This window comes from Ranitomeya imitator, chromosome 3, assembly GCF_032444005.1.
Source record: "Ranitomeya imitator isolate aRanImi1 chromosome 3, aRanImi1.pri, whole genome shotgun sequence".
Classification (NCBI taxonomy): domain Eukaryota; kingdom Metazoa; phylum Chordata; class Amphibia; order Anura; family Dendrobatidae; genus Ranitomeya; species Ranitomeya imitator.
In genome coordinates, this window is record NC_091284.1 from 187,489,887 (window position 1) to 187,515,216 (window position 25,330).

A 25,330-nucleotide genomic window follows, 5' to 3' on the forward strand; every position below is an offset into this window, starting at 1 on the left:
TTGTCTTTTTTTTCCCCTAGACATTTGGGTGGTTCAGGACACAGGTGTAGCAATGGACATTAAAGGTCTGTCTTCATGTGTGGATCAGATCACGGCAAGAGTTCAAAATATTCAAGATTTTGTGGTCCAGAATTCTTTGCTTGAACCGAGAATTCCTATTCTAGATTTGTTTTTTGGAGATAGAACTAAATTTCTGAGTTTCAAAAATAATTGTAAACTATTTCTGGCTTTGAAACCTCGCTCTTCTGGTGACCCAATTCAACAGGTTAGGATCGTCATTTCTTTTTTGCGCGGCGACCCTCAGGACTGGGCGTTTTCTCTTGCGTCAGGAGATCCTGCATTGAGTAATATCGATGCGTTTTTCCTGGCGCTTGGGTTGCTGTACGATGAGCCTAATTCAGTGGATCAGGCAGAAAAAAATTTGCTGGCTCTTTGTCAGGCTCAGGATGAGATAGAGGTATATTGTCAGAAATTTAGAAAGTGGTCAGTGCTCACTCAATGGAATGAATCTGCGCTGGCAGCAATATTCAGAAAGGGTCTCTCTGAAGCCCTTAAGGATGTCATGGTGGGATTTCCTATGCCTGCTGGTTTGAATGAGTCTATGTCTTTGGCCATTCAGATCGGTCGACGCTTGCGTGAGCGTAAACCTGTGCACCATTTGGCGGTATTACCTGAGCTTAAACCTGAGCCTATGCAGTGTGATAGGACCTTGACCAGAGTTGAACGGCAAGAACATAGACGTCTGAATGGTCTGTGTTTCTACTGTGGTGATTCCACTCATGCTATCTCTGATTGTCCTAAGCGCACTAAGCGGTTCGCTAGGTCTGCCACCATTGGTACTGTACAGTCAAAATTTCTTCTGTCCGTTACCTTGATCTGCTCTTTGTCATCATATTCTGTCATGGCATTTGTGGATTCAGGCGCTGCCCTGAATTTGATGGACTTGGAATATGCTAAGCGTTGTGGGTTTTTCTTGGAGCCCTTGCAGTGTCCTATTCCATTGAGAGGAATTGATGCTACGCCTTTGGCCAAGAATAAGAGAATCAAAAGACGTGGGCACAGCTACTTAGGTGCACGGGTAGGTTCCCAAGCCGTATACATATAGATAAATAGAACCCGGCACTCAACTTGAGTCAAACTGGTGGTATTTTATTTCGTAGTATGAAAAACGTTTCGGCCTGGTCTGGCCTTCGTCAGTTACTACAATATTATAAAGAAAAGGAATGATACATACATCCGTGACTACATCTGTAAATACATCCGTAAGTACATGCAGTGTGAAATAAATCAATTAACCAAACAGAAAAAAGAAAAAACAGAATAAACAACAAAAGTATATACAATGTGTCAATTGGTCATGATATGGCGATGTGAAAAACAAATATAGGTAAGAGCCATCTAGTATATCCCAGCCCTCCCAGATGGTGAGTAGAATGTGAAGAGCAAGATAACACCAACCGTACCGTACTAAGAAGAGTTTAGGAGAACCACTGAGGAAATGCTACTGTAAGCGAGGTAAATCGCAGGGAATTCCCTGCAGGCAAAAGAAAAGGGCCTATAATATGGGTTACCAGCGAAAATCTGCTGTAGTAAAACAGTGCCAAAGGTGTAAGGGGCCCCACTAAGTGTTAATACCTTGGGAGATGTCTGTCTCCGATCAATGCCGCGGCTGCGGGCTGTGGAGGAAGAGGGGGTGATGTCAGCGTACATGCAGAATGGCATACTGGCCAGGCAATGTGTGATGCTAAGTGACGACATCGCTCCTAAGAGCGGGGGCTGAGAGGAGGGTAAGGCGGTTACCTGTAGTAGAGGCGGGTCAGGACGCGGTGTCCACCGCTGTCAAGGAGGATGCCCGAGTGAAGGGACGCCAGTGCGGCGTTCCTTATGTGCGCGCCCGCCGAACCGGATGTGACGTACCCGGAAGTGACCGCTTGTTGTGGCCTGTGATGGACAGGAGAGAGCCGGCCAATCGTATGACTCCCCTGAGGGGGGGGCGGGACAAAACGAGGTGTGCACTGTGTTTACAAAACAGATGAGCGACCTCAGCTAGTATGGACACGGTGATGGTGGTGCTGAAAAGGTGGGGGTGATGGTAGTTCATATCCTAAGAGCTGTGACCCCGTGGATTGGCAGGAGAGTCCTGGTGGTTCAATATAGACGGCTCTAGGAAGACAGATAAATATATTAGAGACATAGACATGATTAGAATACAATGATGATTAAATGAAGTCATGATAAGTATACAGTTATTGCAATTAGCACCCTAGATAGAGAGTACATATAAATGCATAAATACCCACTAGAAATATTCTGAGGTGAGAGCCCATAAGATAGAAACGGACCCGTGGGATTTAAGTAAAGGAGACAAGGTCGTAGTCCCTATTTAGACCTTTGGGGTGTAAGGTATCCAAAGTATGGATCCAGAAAGCCTCCCTACGTTTTAGGGAGGCTAATCTATCACCCCCCCCGTCTGGGCGCTGAGACCTGCTCAATTACTTGAAACATAAGCTGGGAAATGTTGTGGCCTTTAGATATAAAATGTTGTGGAATGGGTAGGAGCGTGTTGCCACACCTAATCGTGGACTTATGCTTAGAGATCCGTTCCCGAATGGATCGGGTTGTCTCTCCCACATAGAGCATGCCGCAGGGGCATTTGATGAGGTAAACCACATAGGCCGAGTCGCAGTTAAAGTAGTTCTTAATAGAAAAGGCCCTACCAGAACGTGGATGGTGAAATGAGCTGCCCTTGAGAACATTATTGCATTGGGTGCAGTGGAGACAGGGGAAGGTGCCGAGACGGGGATTCTGAAGGAACCGTTGGATGGGTGCCCTTTTGTCTGGTCCTATATCAGCTCTTACCAGTGTATCTCTTAAGTTACGTGGTCTCCTAAAGCACGGTAGAAAAGGTTCCCTGAACTCTGGTACGTCTGGATGGGCAGTACTGAGTAGATGCCAGTGTTGGCGTATATTTTTATGGAGGATATATGCAAAAGGGTGGAAGGAATGGACGAATGGAATACGATTCTTTGACTTCGATCTGTTGTTTGGGCCGGATGTCCGAGATTCTTGAAGGAACGAGCTAGGGTAACCTTGTGCCTGAAACTTGGCTTCCATTTCTGATACTCTCTGTGATCGTAACTCATTATCCGAGACTATGCGGGTTACCCGTTGTATTTGGGATTTAGGAATTGCTTTTTTGATGGCGTGGGGGTGTAAACTGTCAAAATGCAATAGGCTGTTCCGGTCGGTGTTCTTTATGTGGATATCGGTGCTTAATCTGCCAGTGTGGTCTTTAATGACCATAGTGTCCAGAAAATTCATTCTGTGTAGGTCATGAGTCATGGTAAAGGAGATACCAGGCCAAGCAGTGTTAAGAAAATCCACAAAGGACCGGAAGGACTCCAACGTGCCGCCCCAGACGCAGAAAATATCGTCTATGTAGCGTTTCCAGAGTAAAACGTTCTCTCTGAAACGCAAGTCAGGGTAGATGGCACTCTCTTCGAAATCCGCCATATAGCAATTGGCGTAGGGGGGCGCCACGTTGGAGCCCATAGCGGTCCCCCGTATCTGTAAGTAATATTGGTCCTGGAACAAGAAGTGATTTGAATCCAGAACCAGTGTGAGTAATTCCACCACCAAGTCGATTTGTAACTTGTGTGTCCCTGTGGTTGATAGGAGTTTCCTAATGGAATTGATACCTTCCCCATGTGGGATGGAAGTGTATAAATCTTTTACGTCCAGTGATGCCAATATGGCGTCAGCTGGTACTCTATCCAGGTCCCGTATTATGCCCAGGAAGGCCCCTGTATCCAGCAAGAATGATCTGGTGGACTGGATATGTGGGGTTAGAATTTTTTCTAGGAAAATAGCTATTGGGGACAATATAGAGTTAGTGGCTGCCACTATTGGTCGTCCAGGGGGATGTTCAAGGTTCTTATGGATTTTAGGAAGTGTGTAAAAAACTGGGGTAACCGGATGTTCATTGGTGAGGTAATTGCAAGTTTTGAGGTCTAGGACCCCTAGCGTCGTGTATTCCTGTAATATGCCCGAGATTCTACTTCTAATGGTATGGATGGGGTTGGAATCCAATTTCTGGTATATGGTGGTATTGTCCAGCTGTCTCCTGATTTCTTTTAAGTAATCACTCTTATCCATGATCACAATGGCGCCCCCCTTGTCTGCTGGTTTAATTATTATGCTGGAGTCAGATTGAAGTGATTGTAGCGACTGGCGTTCACTTACCGTTAAATTGGGGGGATAGTAAAGGTGTCCCATTTCAACCTCCCCCCGAAGTGACTGGAAAGAATTCTGGATGAACATTATAAATGTCTCTAGGGCGTGAGAGCCCCGTGGGGGTCTGAATGGGCTCTTATTGCGTAAACCTAAACTTTCTGCTGATAGAAGTTGAGGCGCTACGGGGGGTCGTAGAGTGTGTACCATGTTGTTCTGTGGATCAGAAAAATAGACTTTTAACCGTAAGGACCTGAAGAACCTTTGTAGGTCCATGTCCAGGTCGAAGGTCCGATAGCGGTAGGTGGGACAGAAGGAGAGTCCTTTCTGTAGGACGCTGCAGTCCGATGGGCCCAGGGTTCTGGAGGAAATGTTCACAATTAGAGACTCAGTACCTGAGAACGTGTGATCCGTGTGAGGTCTGTGTCTCTGCCGAAATCTCTGACTCCTCCGCGTCCTCTTTTTCTGCCTCGTTGGGTGCGTGGACCTAAAAAACGGGACGTGCTGGGAATGGAAGAGCTCCTGTCTTGCTCCGATCCTGAAGTGGAGTAGTCCGTGGAGGAGCGGTGTCCAGTTCTTACGTTGGAGCGAGAGGAGGAATAGTTGTCCTGCCATCTGTACACCCTTTTGGCCTCGTAGTCCTCGGTGTCTCGGGCGAATTTCAATCGCTTCCTGTTCTCGATATCTCTACGGTGTTGTTCAGTCTTCGTCTTGATTTCCGATTTCAGTTGGTTCAGCTCCTCTGGGGTACCTGTGGATGAAAGCTGGATCTCAATAGCCTTGACCCGTTCTGAGCTGGCCTCGATCTCTTTTTGTAAGTGTTCTATGGTGAGAGTGATTAGATCTAGGGAGCACTTATTTAAAATGTGTTCAAATTTAGTGCAGTATTCCGGAGAATCCCGGAAAAGTGTGGGGCGTAGTGGAACCCTCAGGCCCCTCGGAATACGTTGTACCCATAGGTAGTCGGACAGCGTGGCGCAGTGGAGTTCAATGTTAATATGGTGCCTTACTTCTCGTTCCAGATCTCGTCCCCTCGTCTCACGGGGTGCAGTTTTGAGAAAGTCACAAGGATATACAGAGTGGGATAGGATACTAGTGGTCTCCTCTACATTGTAGGAGAAGGTATTGGTGGACATGACCAGGTGTGCGTGCCAACACGTATGGGAATAGTTACAGAGAATCAAAAGACGTGGGCACAGCTACTTAGGTGCACGGGTAGGTTCCCAAGCCGTATACATATAGATAAATAGAACCCGGCACTCAACTTGAGTCAAACTGGTGGTATTTTATTTCGTAGTATGAAAAACGTTTCGGCCTGGTCTGGCCTTCGTCAGTTACTACAATATTATAAAGAAAAGGAATGATACATACATCCGTGACTACATCTGTAAATACATCCGTAAGTACATGCAGTGTGAAATAAATCAATTAACCAAACAGAAAAAAGAAAAAACAGAATAAACAACAAAAGTATATACAATGTGTCAATTGGTCATGATATGGCGATGTGAAAAACAAATATAGGTAAGAGCCATCTAGTATATCCCAGCCCTCCCAGATGGTGAGTAGAATGTGAAGAGCAAGATAACACCAACCGTACCGTACTAAGAAGAGTTTAGGAGAACCGCTGAGGAAATGCTACTGTAAGCGAGGTAAATCGCAGGGAATTCCCTGCAGGCAAAAGAAAAGGGCCTATAATATGGGTTACCAGCGAAAATCTGCTGTAGTAAAACAGTGCCAAAGGTGTAAGGGGCCCCACTAAGTGTTAATACCTTGGGAGATGTCTGTCTCCGATCAATGCCGCGGCTGCGGGCTGTGGAGGAAGAGGGGGTGATGTCAGCGTACATGCAGAATGGCATACTGGCCAGGCAATGTGTGATGCTAAGCGACGACATCGCTCCTAAGAGCGGGGGCTGAGAGGAGGGTAAGGCGGTTACCTGTAGTAGAGGCGGGTCAGGACGCGGTGTCCACCGCTGTCAAGGAGGATGCCCGAGTGAAGGGACGCCAGTGCGGCGTTCCTTATGTGCGCGCCCGCCGAACCGGATGTGACGTACCCGGAAGTGACCGCTTGTTGTGGCCTGTGATGGACAGGAGAGAGCCGGCCAATCGTATGACTCCCCTGAGGGGGGGGCGGGACAAAACGAGGTGTGCACTGTGTTTACAAAACAGATGAGCGACCTCAGCTAGTATGGACACGGTGATGGTGGTGCTATTTATCTATATGTATACGGCTTGGGAACCTACCCGTGCACCTAAGTAGCTGTGCCCACGTCTTTTGATTCTCTGTAACTATTCCCATACGTGTTGGCACGCACACCTGGTCATGTCCACCAATACCTTCTCCTACAATGTAGAGGAGACCACTAGTATCCTATCCCACTCTGTATATCCTTGTGACTTTCTCAAAACTGCACCCCGTGAGACGAGGGGACGAGATCTGGAACGAGAAGTAAGGCACCATATTAACATTGAACTCCACTGCGCCACGCTGTCCGAGTACCTACGGGTACAACGTATTCCGAGGGGCCTGAGGGTTCCACTACGCCCCACACTTTTCCGGGATTCTCCGGAATACTGCACTAAATTTGAACACATTTTAAATAAGTGCTCCCTAGATCTAATCACTCTCACCATAGAACACTTACAAAAAGAGATCGAGGCCAGCTCAGAACGGGTCAAGGCTATTGAGATCCAGCTTTCATCCACAGGTACCCCAGAGGAGCTGAACCAACTGAAATCGGAAATCAAGACGAAGACTGAACAACACCGTAGAGATATCGAGAACAGGAAGCGATTGAAATTCGCCCGAGACACCGAGGACTACGAGGCCAAAAGGGTGTACAGATGGCAGGACAACTATTCCTCCTCTCGCTCCAACGTAAGAACTGGACACCGCTCCTCCACGGACTACTCCACTTCAGGATCGGAGCAAGACAGGAGCTCTTCCATTCCCAGCACGTCCCGTTTTTTAGGTCCACGCACCCAACGAGGCAGAAAAAGAGGACGCGGAGGAGTCAGAGATTTCGGCAGAGACACAGACCTCACACGGATCACACGTTCTCAGGTACTGAGTCTCTAATTGTGAACATTTCCTCCAGAACCCTGGGCCCATCGGACTGCAGCGTCCTACAGAAAGGACTCTCCTTCTGTCCCACCTACCGCTATCGGACCTTCGACCTGGACATGGACCTACAAAGGTTCTTCAGGTCCTTACGGTTAAAAGTCTATTTTTCTGATCCACAGAACAACATGGTACACACTCTACGACCCCCCGTAGCGCCTCAACTTCTATCAGCAGAAAGTTTAGGTTTACGCAATAAGAGCCCATTCAGTCCCCCACGGGGCTCTCACGCCCTAGAGACATTTATAATGTTCATCCAGAATTCTTTCCAGTCACTTCGGGGGGAGGTTGAAATGGGACACCTTTACTATCCCCCCAATTTAACGGTAAGTGAACGCCAGTCGCTACAATCACTTCAATCTGACTCCAGCATAATAATTAAACCAGCAGACAAGGGGGGCGCCATTGTGATCATGGATAAGAGTGATTACTTAAAAGAAATCAGGAGACAGCTGGACAATACCACCATATACCAGAAATTGGATTCCAACCCCATCCATACCATTAGAAGTAGAATCTCGGGCATATTACAGGAATACACGACGCTAGGGGTCCTAGACCTTAAAACTTGCAATTACCTCACCAATGAACATCCGGTTACCCCAGTTTTTTACACACTTCCTAAAATCCATAAGAACCTTGAACATCCCCCTGGACGACCAATAGTGGCAGCCACTAACTCTATATTGTCCCCAATAGCTATTTTCCTAGAAAAAATTCTAACCCCACATATCCAGTCCACCAGATCATTCTTGCTGGATACAGGGGCCTTCCTGGGCATAATACGGGACCTGGATAGAGTACCAGCTGACGCCATATTGGCATCACTGGACGTAAAAGATTTATACACTTCCATCCCACATGGGGAAGGTATCAATTCCATTAGGAAACTCCTATCAACCACAGGGACACACAAGTTACAAATCGACTTGGTGGTGGAATTACTCACACTGGTTCTGGATTCAAATCACTTCTTGTTCCAGGACCAATATTACTTACAGATACGGGGGACCGCTATGGGCTCCAACGTGGCGCCCCCCTACGCCAATTGCTATATGGCGGATTTCGAAGAGAGTGCCATCTACCCTGACTTGCGTTTCAGAGAGAACATTTTACTCTGGAAACGCTACATAGACGATATTTTCTGTGTCTGGGGCGGCACGTTGGAGTCCTTCCGGTCCTTTGTGGATTTTCTTAACACTGCTTGGCCTGGTATCTCCTTTACCATGACTCATGACCTACACAGAATGAATTTTCTGGACACTATGGTCATTAAAGACCACACTGGCAGATTAAGCACCGATATCCACATAAAGAACACCGACCGGAACAGCCTATTGCATTTTGACAGTTTACACCCCCACGCCATCAAAAAAGCAATTCCTAAATCCCAAATACAACGGGTAACCCGCATAGTCTCGGATAATGAGTTACGATCACAGAGAGTATCAGAAATGGAAGCCAAGTTTCAGGCACGAGGTTACCCTAGCTCGTTCCTTCAAGAATCTCGGACATCCGGCCCAAACAACAGATCGAAGTCAAAGAATCGTATTCCATTCGTCCATTCCTTCCACCCTTTTGCATATATCCTCCATAAAAATATACGCCAACACTGGCATCTACTCAGTACTGCCCATCCAGACGTACCAGAGTTCAGGGAACCTTTTCTACCGTGCTTTAGGAGACCACGTAACTTAAGAGATACACTGGTAAGAGCTGATATAGGACCAGACAAAAGGGCACCCATCCAACGGTTCCTTCAGAATCCCCGTCTCGGCACCTTCCCCTGTCTCCACTGCACCCAATGCAATAATGTTCTCAAGGGCAGCTCATTTCACCATCCATGTTCTGGTAGGGCCTTTTCTATTAAGAACTACTTTAACTGCGACTCGGCCTATGTGGTTTACCTCATCAAATGCCCCTGCGGCATGCTCTATGTGGGAGAGACAACCCGATCCATTCGGGAACGGATCTCTAAGCATAAGTCCACGATTAGGTGTGGCAACACGCTCCTACCCATTCCACAACATTTTATATCTAAAGGCCACAACATTTCCCAGCTTATGTTTCAAGTAATTGAGCAGGTCTCAGCGCCCAGACGGGGGGGTGATAGATTAGCCTCCCTAAAACGTAGGGAGGCTTTCTGGATCCATACTTTGGATACCTTACACCCCAAAGGTCTAAATAGGGACTACGACCTTGTCTCCTTTACTTAAATCCCACGGGTCCGTTTCTATCTTATGGGCTCTCACCTCAGAATATTTCTAGTGGGTATTTATGCATTTATATGTACTCTCTATCTAGGGTGCTAATTGCAATAACTGTATACTTATCATGACTTCATTTAATCATCATTGTATTCTAATCATGTCTATGTCTCTAATATATTTATCTGTCTTCCTAGAGCCGTCTATATTGAACCACCAGGACTCTCCTGCCAATCCACGGGGTCACAGCTCTTAGGATATGAACTACCATCACCCCCACCTTTTCAGCACCACCATCACCGTGTCCATACTAGCTGAGGTCGCTCATCTGTTTTGTAAACACAGTGCACACCTCGTTTTGTCCCGCCCCCCCCTCAGGGGAGTCATACGATTGGCCGGCTCTCTCCTGTCCATCACAGGCCACAACAAGCGGTCACTTCCGGGTACGTCACATCCGGTTCGGCGGGTGCGCACATAAGGAACGCCGCACTGGCGTCCCTTCACTCGGGCATCCTCCTTGACAGCGGTGGACACCGCGTCCTGACCCGCCTCTACTACAGGTAACCGCCTTACCCTCCTCTCAGCCCCCGCTCTTAGGAGCGATGTCGTCGCTTAGCATCACACATTGCCTGGCCAGTATGCCATTCTGCATGTACGCTGACATCACCCCCTCTTCCTCCACAGCCCGCAGCCGCGGCATTGATCGGAGACAGACATCTCCCAAGGTATTAACACTTAGTGGGGCCCCTTACACCTTTGGCACTGTTTTACTACAGCAGATTTTCGCTGGTAACCCATATTATAGGCCCTTTTCTTTTGCCTGCAGGGAATTCCCTGCGATTTACCTCGCTTACAGTAGCATTTCCTCAGCGGTTCTCCTAAACTCTTCTTAGTACGGTACGGTTGGTGTTATCTTGCTCTTCACATTCTACTCACCATCTGGGAGGGCTGGGATATACTAGATGGCTCTTACCTATATTTGTTTTTCACATCGCCATATCATGACCAATTGACTTTTGTTGTTTATTCTGTTTTTTCTTTTTTCTGTTTGGTTAATTGATTTATTTCACACTGCATGTACTTACGGATGTATTTACAGATGTAGTCACGGATGTATGTATCATTCCTTTTCTTTATAATATTGTAGTAACTGACGAAGGCCAGACCAGGCCGAAACGTTTTTCATACTACGAAATAAAATACCACCAGTTTGACTCAAGTTGAGTGCCGGGTTCTATTTATCTATTTGGCCAAGAATAAGCCTCAATACTGGACCCAGCTGACCATGTGCATGGCTCCTGCACATCAGGAGGTTATTCGCTTTCTGGTGTTGCATAATCTGCATGATGTGGTCGTGTTGGGGTTGCCATGGCTACAAGCCCATAATCCAGTATTAGATTGGAAATCCATGTCGGTGTCCAGCTGGGGTTGTCAAGGGGGTACATGGTGATGTTCCATTTCTGTCAATTTCGTCATCCACTCCTTCTGAGGTCTCAGAGTTATTGTCTGATTACCGGGATGTATTTGATGAGCCCAAGTCCAATACCCTACCTCCGCATAGGGATTGTGATTGTGCTATCAATTTGATTCCTGGTAGTAAATTCCCAAAAGGTCGATTGTTTAATTTGTCCGTGCCTGAGCACACCGCTATGCGCAGTTATGTGAAGGAATCCCTGGAGAAGGGGCATATTCGCCCGTCATCATCGCCATTAGGAGCACGGTTAAATTTCAGTACCCCTTGCCATTGTTATCTGATCTGTTTGCTCGGATTAAGGGGGCTAGTTGGTTCACAAAGATAGATCTTCGTGGTGCGTATAATCTGGTGCGAATTAAGCAAGGTGATGAATGGAAAACTGCATTTAACCCCTTACCGGCATCGGACGTACTATACCGTCCGATGCCGGCTCCCCTGCTTTGATGCAGGGCTCCGCGGTGAGCCCGCACCAAAGCCGGGATATGTCAGCTGTTTTAAACAGCTGACATGTGCCCGTAATAGGCGCGGGCAGAATCGCGATCTGCCCGCACCTATTAACTAGTTAAATGCCGCTGTCAAACGCAGACAGCGGCATTTAACTACCGCTTCCGGCCGGGCGGCCGGAAATGACGTCATCGCCGACCCCCGTCATAAAAGTTTAAATCACCCCCCTTTCGCCCCAATCAAAATAAATCAATAAAAAAAATATCAAATCTACGCATATTTGGTATCGCCGCGCTCAGAATCGCCCGATCTATCAATTAAAAAAAAGTATTAACCTGATCGCTAAACAGTGTAGCGGGAAAAAAATTCGAAACGCCAGAATTACGTTTTTTTGGTCGCCGCGACATTGCATTAAAATGTAATAACGGGCGATCAAAAGAACGTATCTGCACCGAAATGCTATCATTAAAAACGTCATCTCGGCACGCAAAAAATAAGCCCTCAATCGACCCCAGATGATGAAAAATGGAGACGCTACGAGTATCGGAAAATGGCGCATTTTTTTTTTTTTTTTTTAGCAAAGTTTGGAATTTTTTTTCACCATTTAGATAAAAAATAACCTAGTCATGTTTGGTGTCTATGAACTCGTAATGACCTGGAGAATCATAATGGCAGGTCAGTTTTAGCATTTAGTGAACCTAGCAAAAAAGCCAAACAAAAAAACAATGTGGGAATGCACTTTTTTTGCAATTTCACCGCACTTGGAATTTTTTTCCCGTTTTCTAGTACACGACATGCTAAAACCAATGATGTCGTTCAAAAGTACAACTTGTCCCGCAAAAAATAAGCCCTCACATGGCCAAATTGACAGAAAAGTAATAAAGTTATGGCTCTGGGAAGGAGGGGAGCGAAAAACGAACACGGAAAAACGAAAAATCCCCCGGTCATGAAGGGGTTAATACGCCCGAGGGTCATTTTGAGTATCTCGTGATGCCGTTCGGACTTGCCAATGCTCCATCAGTGTTTCAGTCCTTTATGCATGACATCTTCCGAGAGTACCTGGATAAATTCCTGATTGTGTACTTGGATGACATTTTGATCTTCTCGGATGATTGGGAGTCTCATGTGAAGCAGGTCAGAACGGTTTTTCAGGTCCTGCGTGCTAATTCTTTGTTTGTGAAGGGATCAAAATGTCTCTTTGGTGTGCAGAAGGTTTCATTTTTGGGGTTCATCTTTTCCCCTTCTACTATCGAGATGGATCCTGTTAAGGTCCAAGCCATCCATGATTGGACTCAGCCGACATCTCTGAAAAGTCTGCAAAAGTTCCTGGGCTTTGCTAATTTTTATCGTCGCTTCATCTGCAATTTTTCTAGTATTGCTAAACCATTGACCGATTTGACCAAGAAGGGTGCTGATGTGGTCAATTGGTCTTCTGCTGCTGTGGAAGCTTTTCAAGAGTTGAAGCGTCGTTTTTCTTCTGCCCCTGTGTTGTGTCAACCAGATGTTTCGCTTCCGTTCCAGGTCGAGGTTGATGCTTCTGAGATTGGAGCAGGGGCTGTTTTGTCGCAGAGAGGTTCTGGTTGCTCAGTGATGAAACCATGCGCTTTCTTTTCCAGGAAGTTTTCGCCTGCTGAGCGTAATTATGATGTGGGCAACCGAGAGTTGCTGGCCATGAAGTGGGCATTCGAGGAGTGGCGTCATTGGCTTGAAGGAGCTAAGCATCGCGTGGTGGTATTGACTGATCATAAGAACTTGACTTATCTCGAGTCTGCCAAGCGCTTGAATCCTAGACAAGCTCGTTGGTCGTTGTTTTTTGCCCGTTTTGACTTTGTGATTTCGTACCTTCCGGGCTCTAAAAATGTGAAGGCGGAAGCACTGTCTAGGAGTTTTGTACCCGACTCTCCGGGTTTTGTGTCTGCCATCTCCCCTGATTTGCGGCGGGTGCTGCAAAAATTTCAGGCTAATAAACCTGATCGTTGCCCAGCGGAGAAACTGTTTGTCCCTGATAGGTGGACGAATAGAGTTTTCTCTGAACTTCATTGTTCGGTGTTGGCTGGTCATCCTGGAATCTTTGGTACCAGAGAGTTAGTGGCTAGATCCTTTTGGTGGCCCTCTCTGTCGCGGGATGTGCGTGCTTTTGTGCAGTCCTGTGGGATTTGTGCTCGGGCTAAGCCCTGCTGTTCTCGTGCCAGTGGGTTGCTTTTGCCCTTGCCGGTCCCGAAGAGGCCTTGGACACATATCTCTATGGATTTTATTTCTGACCTTCCCGTTTCTCAAAAGATGTCAGTCATTTGGGTGGTCTGTGATCGCTTTTCTAAGATGGTCCATCTGGTACCCTTGTCTAAATTGCCTTCCTCCTCTGATTTGGTGCCTTTGTTCTTCCAGCATGTGGTTCGTTTGCATGGCATTCCAGAGAATATTGTTTCTGACAGAGGTTCCCAGTTTGTTTCGAGGTTTTGGCGAGCCTTTTGTGGTAGGATGGGCATTGACTTGTCTTTTTCCTCGGCTTTCCATCCTCAGACTAATGGCCAGACCGAGCGAACCAATCAGACCTTGGAAACATATCTGATGTGCTTTGTTTCTGCTGATCAGGATGACTGGGTGTCCTTTTTGCCTTTGGCTGAGTTCGCCCTTAATAATCGGGCCAGCTCGGCTACCTTGGTTTCACCGTTTTTCTGCAATTCTGGGTTCCATCCTCGTTTCTCTTCTGGACAGGTTGAGTCTTCGGACTGTCCTGGTGTGGATACTGTGGTGGACAGGTTGCAGCAGATTTGGACTCAGGTAGTGGACAATTTGACCTTGTCCCAGGAGAAGGCTCAACTTTTCGTTAATCGCAGACGCCGTGTGGGTCCCCGACTTCGTGTTGGGGATCTGGTTTGGTTATCTTCTCGTCATATTCATATGAAGGTTTCCTCTCCTAAGTTTAAACCTCGTTTTATTGGTCCGTATAGGATTTCTGAGGTTCTTAATCCTGTGTCTTTTCGTCTGACCCTTCCAGATTCTTTTTCCATACATAACGTATTCCATAGGTCATTGTTGCGGAGATACGTGGCACCTATGGTTCCATCTGTTGAGCCTCCTGCCCCGGTTTTGGTGGAGGGGGAATTGGAGTATATTGTGGAGAAGATTTTGGATTCTCGTGTTTCAAGACGGAAACTCCAGTATCTGGTTAAATGGAAGGGTTATGCTCAGGAGGATAATTCCTGGGTTTTTGCCTCTGATGTCCATGCTCCCGATCTTGTTCGTGCCTTTCATGTGGCTCATCCTGGTCGGCCTGGGGGCTCTGGTGAGGGTTCGGTGACCCCTCCTCAAAGGGGGGGTACTGTTGTGAATTCTGTGGCAGAGTTCACTCCTGTGGTCACAAGTGGTACTTCGGCTGATTCTCTCTGGGATCTTCCGTTTGTGGAGGAAAGTGGTACTGCAGCTTCTGAGTTTCCTCCCTCAGGTGATCTGGTGAGCTCGTTAGCTTCTTCTCTACTTAACTCCACCTGATGCTTTGATCTATGCTTCCTGTCAATGTTTCAGTGTGGGACTTGTTTTTTCCCTGGATCATTCCTGTGGCCTGCTGCTCTGCAAAGCTAAGTTTTGCTTATGTTATTTTGTTGCTATTTTTCTGTCCAGCTTGCTTTATTGGTTTTTCTCGCCTGCTGGAAGCTCTGAGACGCAGAGGGACCACCTCCGTACCGTTAGTCGGTGCGGAGGGTCTTTTTGTCCCCTCTGCGTGGTTTTTTATAGGTTTTTGTGCTGACCGCAAAGTTATCTTCCCTATCCTCGTTCTGTTCAGCTAGTCGGGCCTCACTTTGCTAAATCTGTTTCATCTCTATGTTTGTGTTTTCATCTTACTCACAGTCATTATATGTGGGGGGCTGCCTTTTCCTTTGGGGAATTTCTCTGAGGCAAGGTAGGCTTATTTTTCTATCTTCAGGATTAGCTAGTTTCTCAGGCTGTGACGAGGCGCCTAGGTTCTGGTCAGGAGCGCTCCACGGCTACCTTTAGTGTGGTTTGATAGGCTTAGGGATTGCGGTCTGCAGAGTTCCCACGTCTCAGAGCTCGTTCTATTATTTTAGGTTATTGTCAGTTCACTGTATGTGCTCTGACCTCCATGTCCATTGTGATTCTGAATTGCCTTTCATAACAGTTGCCTTATACTCAGTCAGAGACACTCCAAGAGGTCCCACTAAACTCACACCATTCGAGATTCTTTTTGGGGGCCTCCAAGGTTGGGTCAATATTTTCCACAATAGCTAGCCTTAGGAAATGATACTCTTGTAAATGATGTAATTGTCCTTACTAAAGAACTGTCAGTAACACATGTACAAGTTTTATCATTCATTCCAGATCCAGATACCAGTGAAGGTACCCATGCTTTCCAACCTGGTGACTACGTGCTGGTAAAGAAGTTCATCAGAAAGACATCCCTGGAGTCGAGATTTGAGGGTCCCTGCCAAGTGCTCCTGACTACTCCAACTTCGGTCAGGGTTGCTAAGCGCCTCCTGGATCCATCTTTCACATTATAAACTTGTTAGACAGTTAGGAACAGAGTAGAATCTGACCTGCTTGTCAAAGTCCAGCTACAAAGGGAGGTTTTCCACAAGGGAAAAACTTGTCTCAAACTGGTGAAAACTCCAATTCCCCCCTCCCGGGTGAGACGGTCAGATCTAGGATGTGTTACATCAGGGTGGGTCACATGTGTATTTTATGTAACCATGGAGATGGGAGATTGGAGAGTAATAGATCCAGCAGGTAGAAAAGTCCCGAGGACATGGGTAACATGCTCTGATATACCTCCTCGGTATACCCATAATTGGTCACACATTCTCTGGTGTCAATAGCATCCGTATTGTCATGAAGCCTCTGATGTCATAGTGACACTAAACACTGGTGGGTTAGGGAACCACGGTGGGATCAAGAAAAAAAAGTTAATAAAGTATTTAGGGGGACTGTTGAGGAGAGCCATAAGATCAAATACTTAATTAACCTCAAGACATAAGAGATTGAGAGAAGCGACCCATAACAAGTATTGTTTAACCTTACATAAGCTATCTCAGATCAAAGTAAGACACTAAAGATGGCTGCCATATACTGTTTCACCACACCATGTGCTGATATCCAAGATGATCAGTGGGACAATAAAGAAGGCTGCCATTTCCTGTTTCACCACACCATTTGCTGATATCCAAGATGACGCCCACCCTGATGACCTCATGGTCCAACCCACCCTGATGACCTCATGGATCCGCCCACGGACTTGCTCATTGCCGAACCCCCTAACCAATGGAATACATCCGATCACTCTCATTTTAGAGCTAACCGAGCCCCCCTTACAGGGTGTTACAGAACCCCCCATCACCAAGATTGTTATGCAGTATATGTATTGTGACAAAACACTCCGGGATCGCCTTTGCTGGGGTCAAAGGTCACGTGGTTTGTGCATTGAATTTCTGAGGCGTACAGCAAGTTTCCAAGTAGGCTGACCTCAGGTCAGATTTATTAAAGTGAAAGCAACACAGAAAAACAAAACATAAAAATAAATCCTAGCCTGTCCGGCACTAACTAAACAAACACGTTGCTAACTTAACAACTGGGGGGCTTCTCCCACCCAGCTAACATCACACAATTCTTGAGCAGAGCTCTCACTCACGTTTGTCTCACACAGACAGGCAATCTGTGTGCCCCAGACAGACGCTGGAAACCCCCAGCTGGTCATCTTTTATTCCTGCAATCATTAACCCATTAGCACCCTGAAGATACTGAGTGGCCTAATTCACATAGGACAAACACCTGGGCGAGATATACCTGCCTCCAACTACCACACCAGCATGAGTCTTACATATCCCCCCCCCTTGCTCAGACCACTCCGGTCGAGCAAGAACACTCTTGAAACAGTGCACTCGGGATAGGGCATCGGCGTTCCCCATCTGCACCCCAGGTCGGTGCTCCACCGTAAAAGAGTAAGCCTGCAGGGCAAGGAACCACCGGGTTACCCGACTATTACGGTCTTTGTGGAGGTGCATCCACTTGAGAGGGGCATGGTCTGTGACCAGCCTAAACTTCCTACCGGCCAGGTAATACTTGAGGGAGTCGAGAGCCCATTTAATGGCTAGGCACTCTTTTTCAACCACCGCATACCTCTGCTCATGTACATTCAGTTTCCGACTGAGATAGAGGACCGGGTGTTCGACTCCGTCCCTCACCTGGGAAAGTACAGGTCCGACACCAGTATCAGAGGCATCAGTTTGCACCACAAACTCGCTGCTGAAATCAGGAGTCACTAGTACGGGCTGAGAGCACAAAGCCCGTTTCAGGCTGTGGAAGGCCTCTTCAGCAGCTGAGATCCATTTTACCATGACGGAACCCTTCCCCTTGGTAAGATCCGTCAAGGGAGTAGCCATGGCTGCAAAATTGGGTATGAACCGGCGATAATAGCCAGCAATCCCCAGGAAAGCCTGTACTTGTTTTTTGTTCACTGGTTGTGGCCAGCCCTGAATTGCCTGTATTTTGTCGATCTGGGGTTTAACCACTCCTCGGCCAATCACGTAGCCCAAGTATCGGGCTTCTTCAAGCCCGATGTGGCATTTCTTGGGGTTTGCCGTTAAACCTGCATCTCGCAGGTCATCAATCACCGCTTGTACCTTCTGGAGATGAGTTTCCCAGTCCATGCTGTAAATTACGATGTCATCCAGGTAGGCAGAAGCGTACTGTCTGTGAGGCCTCAAGACTCGATCCATCAATCTCTGGAACGTTGCGGGAGCTCCGTGAAGTCCAAACGGCATATAGACATACTGGAACAGACCTTCCGGTGTAGTAAATGCCGTCTTCTCTCTGGCCGCCTCGGCCAGAGGAATCTGCCAGTACCCCTTTGTTAAATCCAGGGTCGTAATGTATCGGGCTTTACCAAGCCGGTCGATCAACTCATCGACCCGGGGCATAGGGTACGCATCAAATTTAGAAACTGCATTCAGTTTCCTAAAGTCATTACAAAACCGGATGGAGCCATCCGGTTTAGGTATCAACACAATTGGACTGGACCAGGCACTGTGCGACTCTTCAATGACTCTTAAGTCCAACATTGCCATCACTTCCCGGGACACGGCTTCACGGCGGGCTTCCGGAATCCGGTAGGGCTTCACATGAACAGTGACGCCAGGCTCTGTGACAATCTCATGTTTCACCAACTTAGTCCGGCCAGGTTTTTCGGAGAAAAACTGTCGGTTCTGTAACAAAAATTGCTTAACCTCAGATTTTTGTTGTTCTGAGAGAGTCTCGGCAACCTGCACCTCCGTTACAGTAGGTGAACAAACCGGACGGGGCAGATCCGCCGTTAGGGCAGAGCGGTCTTTCCAGGATTTTATCAGATTCACATGATAAATCTGTTCCGGTTTTCTCTTACCCGGCTGGTACACTTTATAGTTCACTTCACCAACTCTTTCTCGGACCTCAAATGGGCCCTGCCATTTCGCCAGGAATTTACTATCCACCGTAGGGATTAGGACCAACACCCTATCGCCGGGTGCAAATGTACGGACCTTAGCGCCTCTATCATAACTTTGCCTCTGGGCTCCCTGGGCCTGTAACATATGGTCCCTAACAATGGGCATGACAGCGGCAATACGATCCTGCATTTGTGTTACATGGTCGATCACCGTTTTAAAGGGAGTGACTTGACCTTCCTAGGTTTCTTTTGCGACGTCCAGCAGTCCCCGGGGACGACGGGCGTACAACAGTTCGAAAGGCGAAAACCCTGTGGAAGACTGGGGAACTTCCCTAATGGCAAACAGCAAATAGGGTAACAAGTAATCCCAGTTCTTCCCATCTTTGTCTATCGCCTTCCGGAGCATCTGTTTTAAGGTTTTGTTGAAGCGCTCAACCAGGCCATCTGTTTGAGGGTGATAGACAGACGTACGCAACGGGTCTATTTGTAAGAGCCTGCAGAGCTCCTTCATTACCCTCGACATAAAGGGAGTCCCCTGGTCGGTGAGTATCTGTTTTGGAATTCCCACCCGACTAAACACTTGTACCAATTCCTTGGCGATCGTCTTGGTAGCTGTGTTACGCAAAGAGACGGCTTCCGGGTAACGAGTGGCATAGTCCACGATGACGAGGATATGTTGGTGCCCACGTGCGGATCGGGGAAGGGGCCCAACCAAATCCATCCCAATTCTCTCAAAAGGGACCCCGATGATAGGAAGGGGTACCAAAGGGCTACGGAACTGAGATTTAGGGGCCGCGATTTGGCACTCTGGACAGGACTCACAATAGTTACGCACATCATAATGTATTCCAGGCCACACAAAACAATGCAATATCCTTTCTGTGGTTTTCTGTACCCCCAGATGTCCCCCCATTATATGTCCGTGGGCCAAATCCAGTACCTTCCGCCGATAAGGTTTGGGTACCACTAACCGTTGCACTGTGTCTTCCCCTTTTTTTTCTACCTGGTAGAGCAAATCATTTTCCAGAACCATATACGGGTACGCTAGCCTAGTGTCAGGTTCTACGGGTACCCCATCTATCATTTTTACATTTTTCCTAGCCGGAGTCAGGGTAGGATCTTTCATTTGCTCGCTGTGGAAGTCATCCACCTGGACTCCCAAATCTGGCAGGCAGGGTGCCGGATGGCTGTCTGCCTCCGCCTCTCGCTGAGGTTCCTCAGTTTCCTCTGTTTCCCCCGCCATGACGGAGAAGGGGTACTGAAGGTTAGATTCACTAACCTCCCCAGCAACATCTTCCTGTGGGGTCTCCTCTAGGGACTCGGGACCTCCAGAGGGCATGGGAGAAGATTCACGGGTACAGCTACCGTGAAGGAGCAACTGATTCTCCCACAACTGCCAGAAATAGGGAAAATCCCTGCCCAGGATTACATCCTGTAACAATGCGGGAACGAGTCCCACTTTGTGCTGCACTGACCCATAGGGAGTAGAAATCCATATGACCGCTGTTAAGTACGAGCCGGTGTCACCATGCACACACGTCACAGAAAACTTGTCAGACGGACCAGACGGAAGTGCCACCAGACTAGCTTTCACCAGAGTCACTACACTTCCAGAGTCTAGTAATGCCACAACATTTTTCCCATCAACAGATAATTCACACAGGTGTTTCGCTGTATCATTTTGACCCGCATTCACACTCACTAGCTGTGTAACCAAAGACATGCATTTTCTAGAGTCTATAACGTCGCATTGCATGGGTTCAGCGGTAACAGGACAGTTCACAGAAACATGACCCTTCTCATGGCAGCGGAAACACCTAACAGGTCCCCTACTGAGACCACCGTCCAATACTCTTGGTCTTGGAGTACGAGCAGTCCCGGACTCCTCCCCCACAGTTTTAAGCGATTTTCCTTCAGCCGTGGTCCCTGGAACAGTCTTACCGGTTCCACGAGGAGGAGGCACAGACCGGGGGCTGGCGGTGTCGTCGGGAAGTCCTTCTGCCACGGAATAACGCTCGACCAACTCCACAAGTTGATCCGCTGTCGTGGGATTTCCTTGGCTTACCCACCTTTTCAGCGCTGGGGGTAGTACTCTCAGGTACTTGTCCAGGACAACCCGCTGGATTATTTCGGGTATTGTCAGTACCTCGGGTTGCAGCCATTTCTTTGTTAAGTAGATCAGGTCGAACATCTGAGACCGCGCCGGTTTATCTTGCTGGTATGTCCACTGATGTACCCTCTGTGCCCGGACAGCCGTCGTCACACCAGCCGGGCCAGGATCTCAGCTTTCAGTTTCTCAAAGTCCTGAGCGACCTGCGGGTCCAAATCATGGTAAGCTTTTTGGGCCTCGCCGGAGAGAAACGGGGCAATCAAATCGGCCCATCGTGCCTTCGGCCACTTCTCTCTCAATGCCGTCCGCTCAAACGTTGTCAGGTATGCCTCGACATCATCTTCTGCAGTCAGCTTTTGCCAGTATCGACTCACATGGATCCTCCTGGACTCTGCTTCCGGGTCAGCGTCAGGCATGCTCACCAGGCGCTGCGCCACCTGTTGGAGAAGTTGGCGGTCTGCAACCGTCATGTCCACTAACTCCTTCAGCTATGCGGCCATCAAGCGATTAGCTTCGTGCTGTGCGGCAGTGGCCTGCTGCTGTACGGCAGTGGACTGTACTAAGGCTTTCACCACGTCTTCCATGCTGTCGCCTGTGCCACGGTATGCCCGCGTTCTCCACCACAATGTGACAAAACACTCCGGGATCGCCTTTGCTGGGGTCAAAGGTCACGTGGTTTGTGCATTGAATTTCTGAGGCTTACAGCAGGTTTCCAAGTAGGCTGACCTCAGGTCAGATTTATTAAAGTGAAAGCAAACACAGAAAAACAAAACATAAAAATAAATCCTAGCCTGTCCGGCACTAACTAAACAAACACGTTGCTAACTTAACAACTGGGGGGGCTTCTCCCACCCAGCTAACATCACACAATTCTTGAGCAGAGCTCTCACTCACGTTTGTCTCACACAGACAGGAAATCTGTGTGCCCCAGGCAGACGCTGGAAACCCCCAGCTGGTCATCTTTTATTCCTGCAATCATTAACCCATTAGCACCCTAATTCACATAGGACAAACACCTGGGCGAGATATACCTGCCTCCAACTACCACACCAGCATGAGTCTTACAGTATGTATAATAGTTTCCATGTGAAATGCATCAATCCACAGGCTGCGCCCCTGGACAAGATATTCTCTTTCTGACCTCCCCCCACCTTTGTAATTCCCACAGTAAATACCAGCAGGCTCCGGCCCCCTGCGGCTATTGTAATGTATGTCTGGCCAGCTGTTTTCCTATTGGCCTGCCCTGTGTATCTGTGTTTTATATTCTGTGTGCTGTAAATAAAGGTTGTTCTTAAGGTACCGTCACACTGAATGATATCGCTAGTGATCCGTGACGTTGCAGCGTCCTGGCTAGCGATATCGTTCAGTTTGACAGGCTGCAGCGATCAGGATCCTGCTGTGCCATCGTTGGTCGTCGCAGAAAGTCCAGCACTTTATTTCGTCGCTGGATCTCCTGCAGATATCGCTGAATCGGCGTGTGTGACGCCGATTCAGCGATGTCTTCACTGGTAACCAGAGTAAACATCGGGTTACTAAGCGCAGGGCCGCGCTTAGTAACCCGCTGTTTACCCTGGCTACCAGTGTAAATGTAAAAAAAAAAACACTACATACTTACATTCCGGTGTCTGTCCTCTCCGGCTCTGTGCTTCTCTGCTCTGTGTAAGCGCAGCGGCCGGAAAGCACAGCGGTGACGTCAGAGAAGCACAGCGCCGGGGGACAGACACGGGTATGTAAGTATGTAGTGTTTGTTTTTTTACGTTTACGCTGGTAACCAGGGTAAACATCGGGTTACTAAGCGCGGCCCTGCACTTAGTAACCCGATGTTTACCCTGGTTACCAGGGGACTTCGCATCGTTGGTCGCTGGAGAGCTGTCTGTGTGACAGCTCTCCAGCGACCACACAGCGACGCTGCAGCGATCAGGATCGTTGTCTAGATCGCTGCAGCGTCGCTAAATGTGACGGTACCTTTAGACTGGAGATACGTAGAGAAGCAGTCAGCTTTTATATGCTCTCATGTAATCAAGAAATTCCTGCCAGCGCCCTTCATTCAGAATCTAGGAAAAGCAGATTGGACCTCCTGAAACACGGGGTGGTACTGAAAGAGGTACCCCAGCTTGGTAGACCCCGTTACACAGGGTTTATATAAACCTGTGTTCTGACTAAATAAAGCCCTTGGAGCTGAGCCATAGATTGATCAAGGAGAGTTTACATCTGACTGTGTGTTGTCTGATGTTATTTCTTTAGTGCGCACCTGATCAATATCCATTAGGTCAGGAGTAGGCAACTGGAGTGAACATTTCTTAATTGTTCAACCTAACACTACACTGCTGCACACATCACATAGGAAACAGTATGACACCTGCATACATCACATAGGAGATTGCTGCATGTCATAGGTCGAAGTGCAAATTATGCTTGCTATGCCCACAAAGAACATCCTAATCCTTACCAGTGTTGGACGTAAGCCAGTGTTAAAAATTTCCGGATGTTAACCCAAGCACTGCAGCTCATCAAATCAATTAAAAAAGACCAGATTAAATGACATTGTTGGCCATTTTGAGCCCATGGCTGGAAGTTCCCCATCCCTGCCCTACACCAACAAATATGCCTGCCATTTTATTCTAGTTAGCAGTGTTTGGCAGAAGAAAGTGCTTTGACCCCTTGGTAATATAATATTAGTAAAATATAATATTAGTCGTACTTAGTTTTGACACATGTTAGAATTTAACTGGTTGCAAGTCCAATTTAAAGCATTTCAAAGTCCTATATCATTATGTTCATAATCCATTTTGGCCCTCATTATAGTGACACCCTAGTTTCAGTTTCCCTACTAATTTCTGTCGGCCACACCTGGTTGCAATGGCGCCCAGCAGCCACTGATGACTTCAAACCTTAAGACATCTTCAGTGAAGAAGCCGCCATGGATCCTTGCTTGAAGTTAAATGCAGATCTTTCTTGGCTATTGTATTGTTCCTGGCTCTGTTCCTCACACAATTTATGAATTTGGCACTGATCCTATATATATATACTGCTGTCTCTTATTTTGGATTGCTGTTTTATTCTTGCCATTCGACTTCTGCTTTCGACCCCTGGCTTGTTTTCTGATTGCATATATGTCCCATACTCTGGATTGCTGCACCTTGACTGCTATTTTGTCAACATCAGCTTTGTTCTTGGCTGCAGTGGGCTCACCAGAGATTGGTGACTATGCTGGGGACCACCACCTGGGAATATGAGCAGAAATGTACATATTTCCCTTCAGCAGTGTAATGTGAAATATGAGGACAGGGCCGGCGTCAGCACCCGGCATACCCGGGCAAGTGCCGGGGCCCTGGCGAGACGGGGGGGCCCATTTACGGTGCGCAGCTGCAGCCAGAATACTCACCTCCGGGAGTTGGGACCGTCCGTCACCATGGATAAAACGCAGCCAGAGTCACTTCCGGGCCGGGCCTGCTTGCTGGGACTGAGTTTCACACAGCTGCGCCTGCAATACTCACCAATCACCGCCGGCGCCGCCATCACCATGAATGCGAGTCACTTCCGAGCCGGCAGTCTCTCTGTCCTGTCACTTACGGTCGTGAGAGCTCGTCAGATTCCTAACAGCTCAGAGAAGGGATTCGGCTGCTGTCATCCAAACGTCCACCGTACAGGACAGGTCCAGGCGTCCAGCGGCAGCGCAGACACAGGGACAGCGGCAAGCAGAAAGACGAGCGGCAAGCAGAAAGACAAGTGGAGCAGGAGGCAGGAGCAGCAGTCAGGTGCCGTAAGTTAATATGAGGAATGTGGTGCCATAAAAATTCCCTTTCTGCCCTCTGCATCTTACAGTATAATGGCTTCCCCGTGACCTCTGACCTGTTTACAGGCCACTTAAACAAACACAGATCTGAGCTGTAAATTGTAAATGGCAGCCCCCCCAGCCACCTCTGTGGTAATCCCTTTTCATTGACTCATTAACAATTGCATAGCTGGAGGCAGATTGCATTGGGCAGAGGTGCAATGTGCTGCATGCAGTCCCCCCCTGTTGGGATGGGTACTATCACCTTCCATGCATGACCACTGGAACAATCACCATTGTTTGCCTTCACTTTAAATCTCTCCTCCCAGGGGGTTTGCAGGAGCGGATCATCTCCAGGGGAGATGCAAGTTCCAGCATTGCTGTGACCCTGATGTGAGAGGGGGCGCTATTAAGATAGCACTGGCCATGCAACTGCAAAGAGAGAAAAACACACTGTAAAGAGGTGGGTGGACATGAGTAGATGCCTCATCTGTGCGGCCTGACCTGCCTGTTTGTAATGATGGATCTGGCAGTCTG

At 47.9% G+C, this 25,330-nt stretch overlaps 1 protein-coding gene across 1 annotated transcript; it reads left to right on the top strand.

The window, feature by feature from the left end:
- Window positions 1-6,469: 6,469 nt before the first annotated feature.
- LOC138671990 (uncharacterized) lies at window positions 6,470-10,001 on the top strand. Its single transcript, XM_069760085.1, has 2 exons — window positions 6,470-7,294; window positions 9,756-10,001. Exons 1-2 carry the CDS (start codon window positions 6,554-6,556, stop codon window positions 9,768-9,770), a joined length of 756 nt encoding a protein of 251 aa, XP_069616186.1. The 5' UTR covers window positions 6,470-6,553; the 3' UTR covers window positions 9,771-10,001.
- The last annotated feature ends 15,329 nt before the right edge of the window (window positions 10,002-25,330 follow it).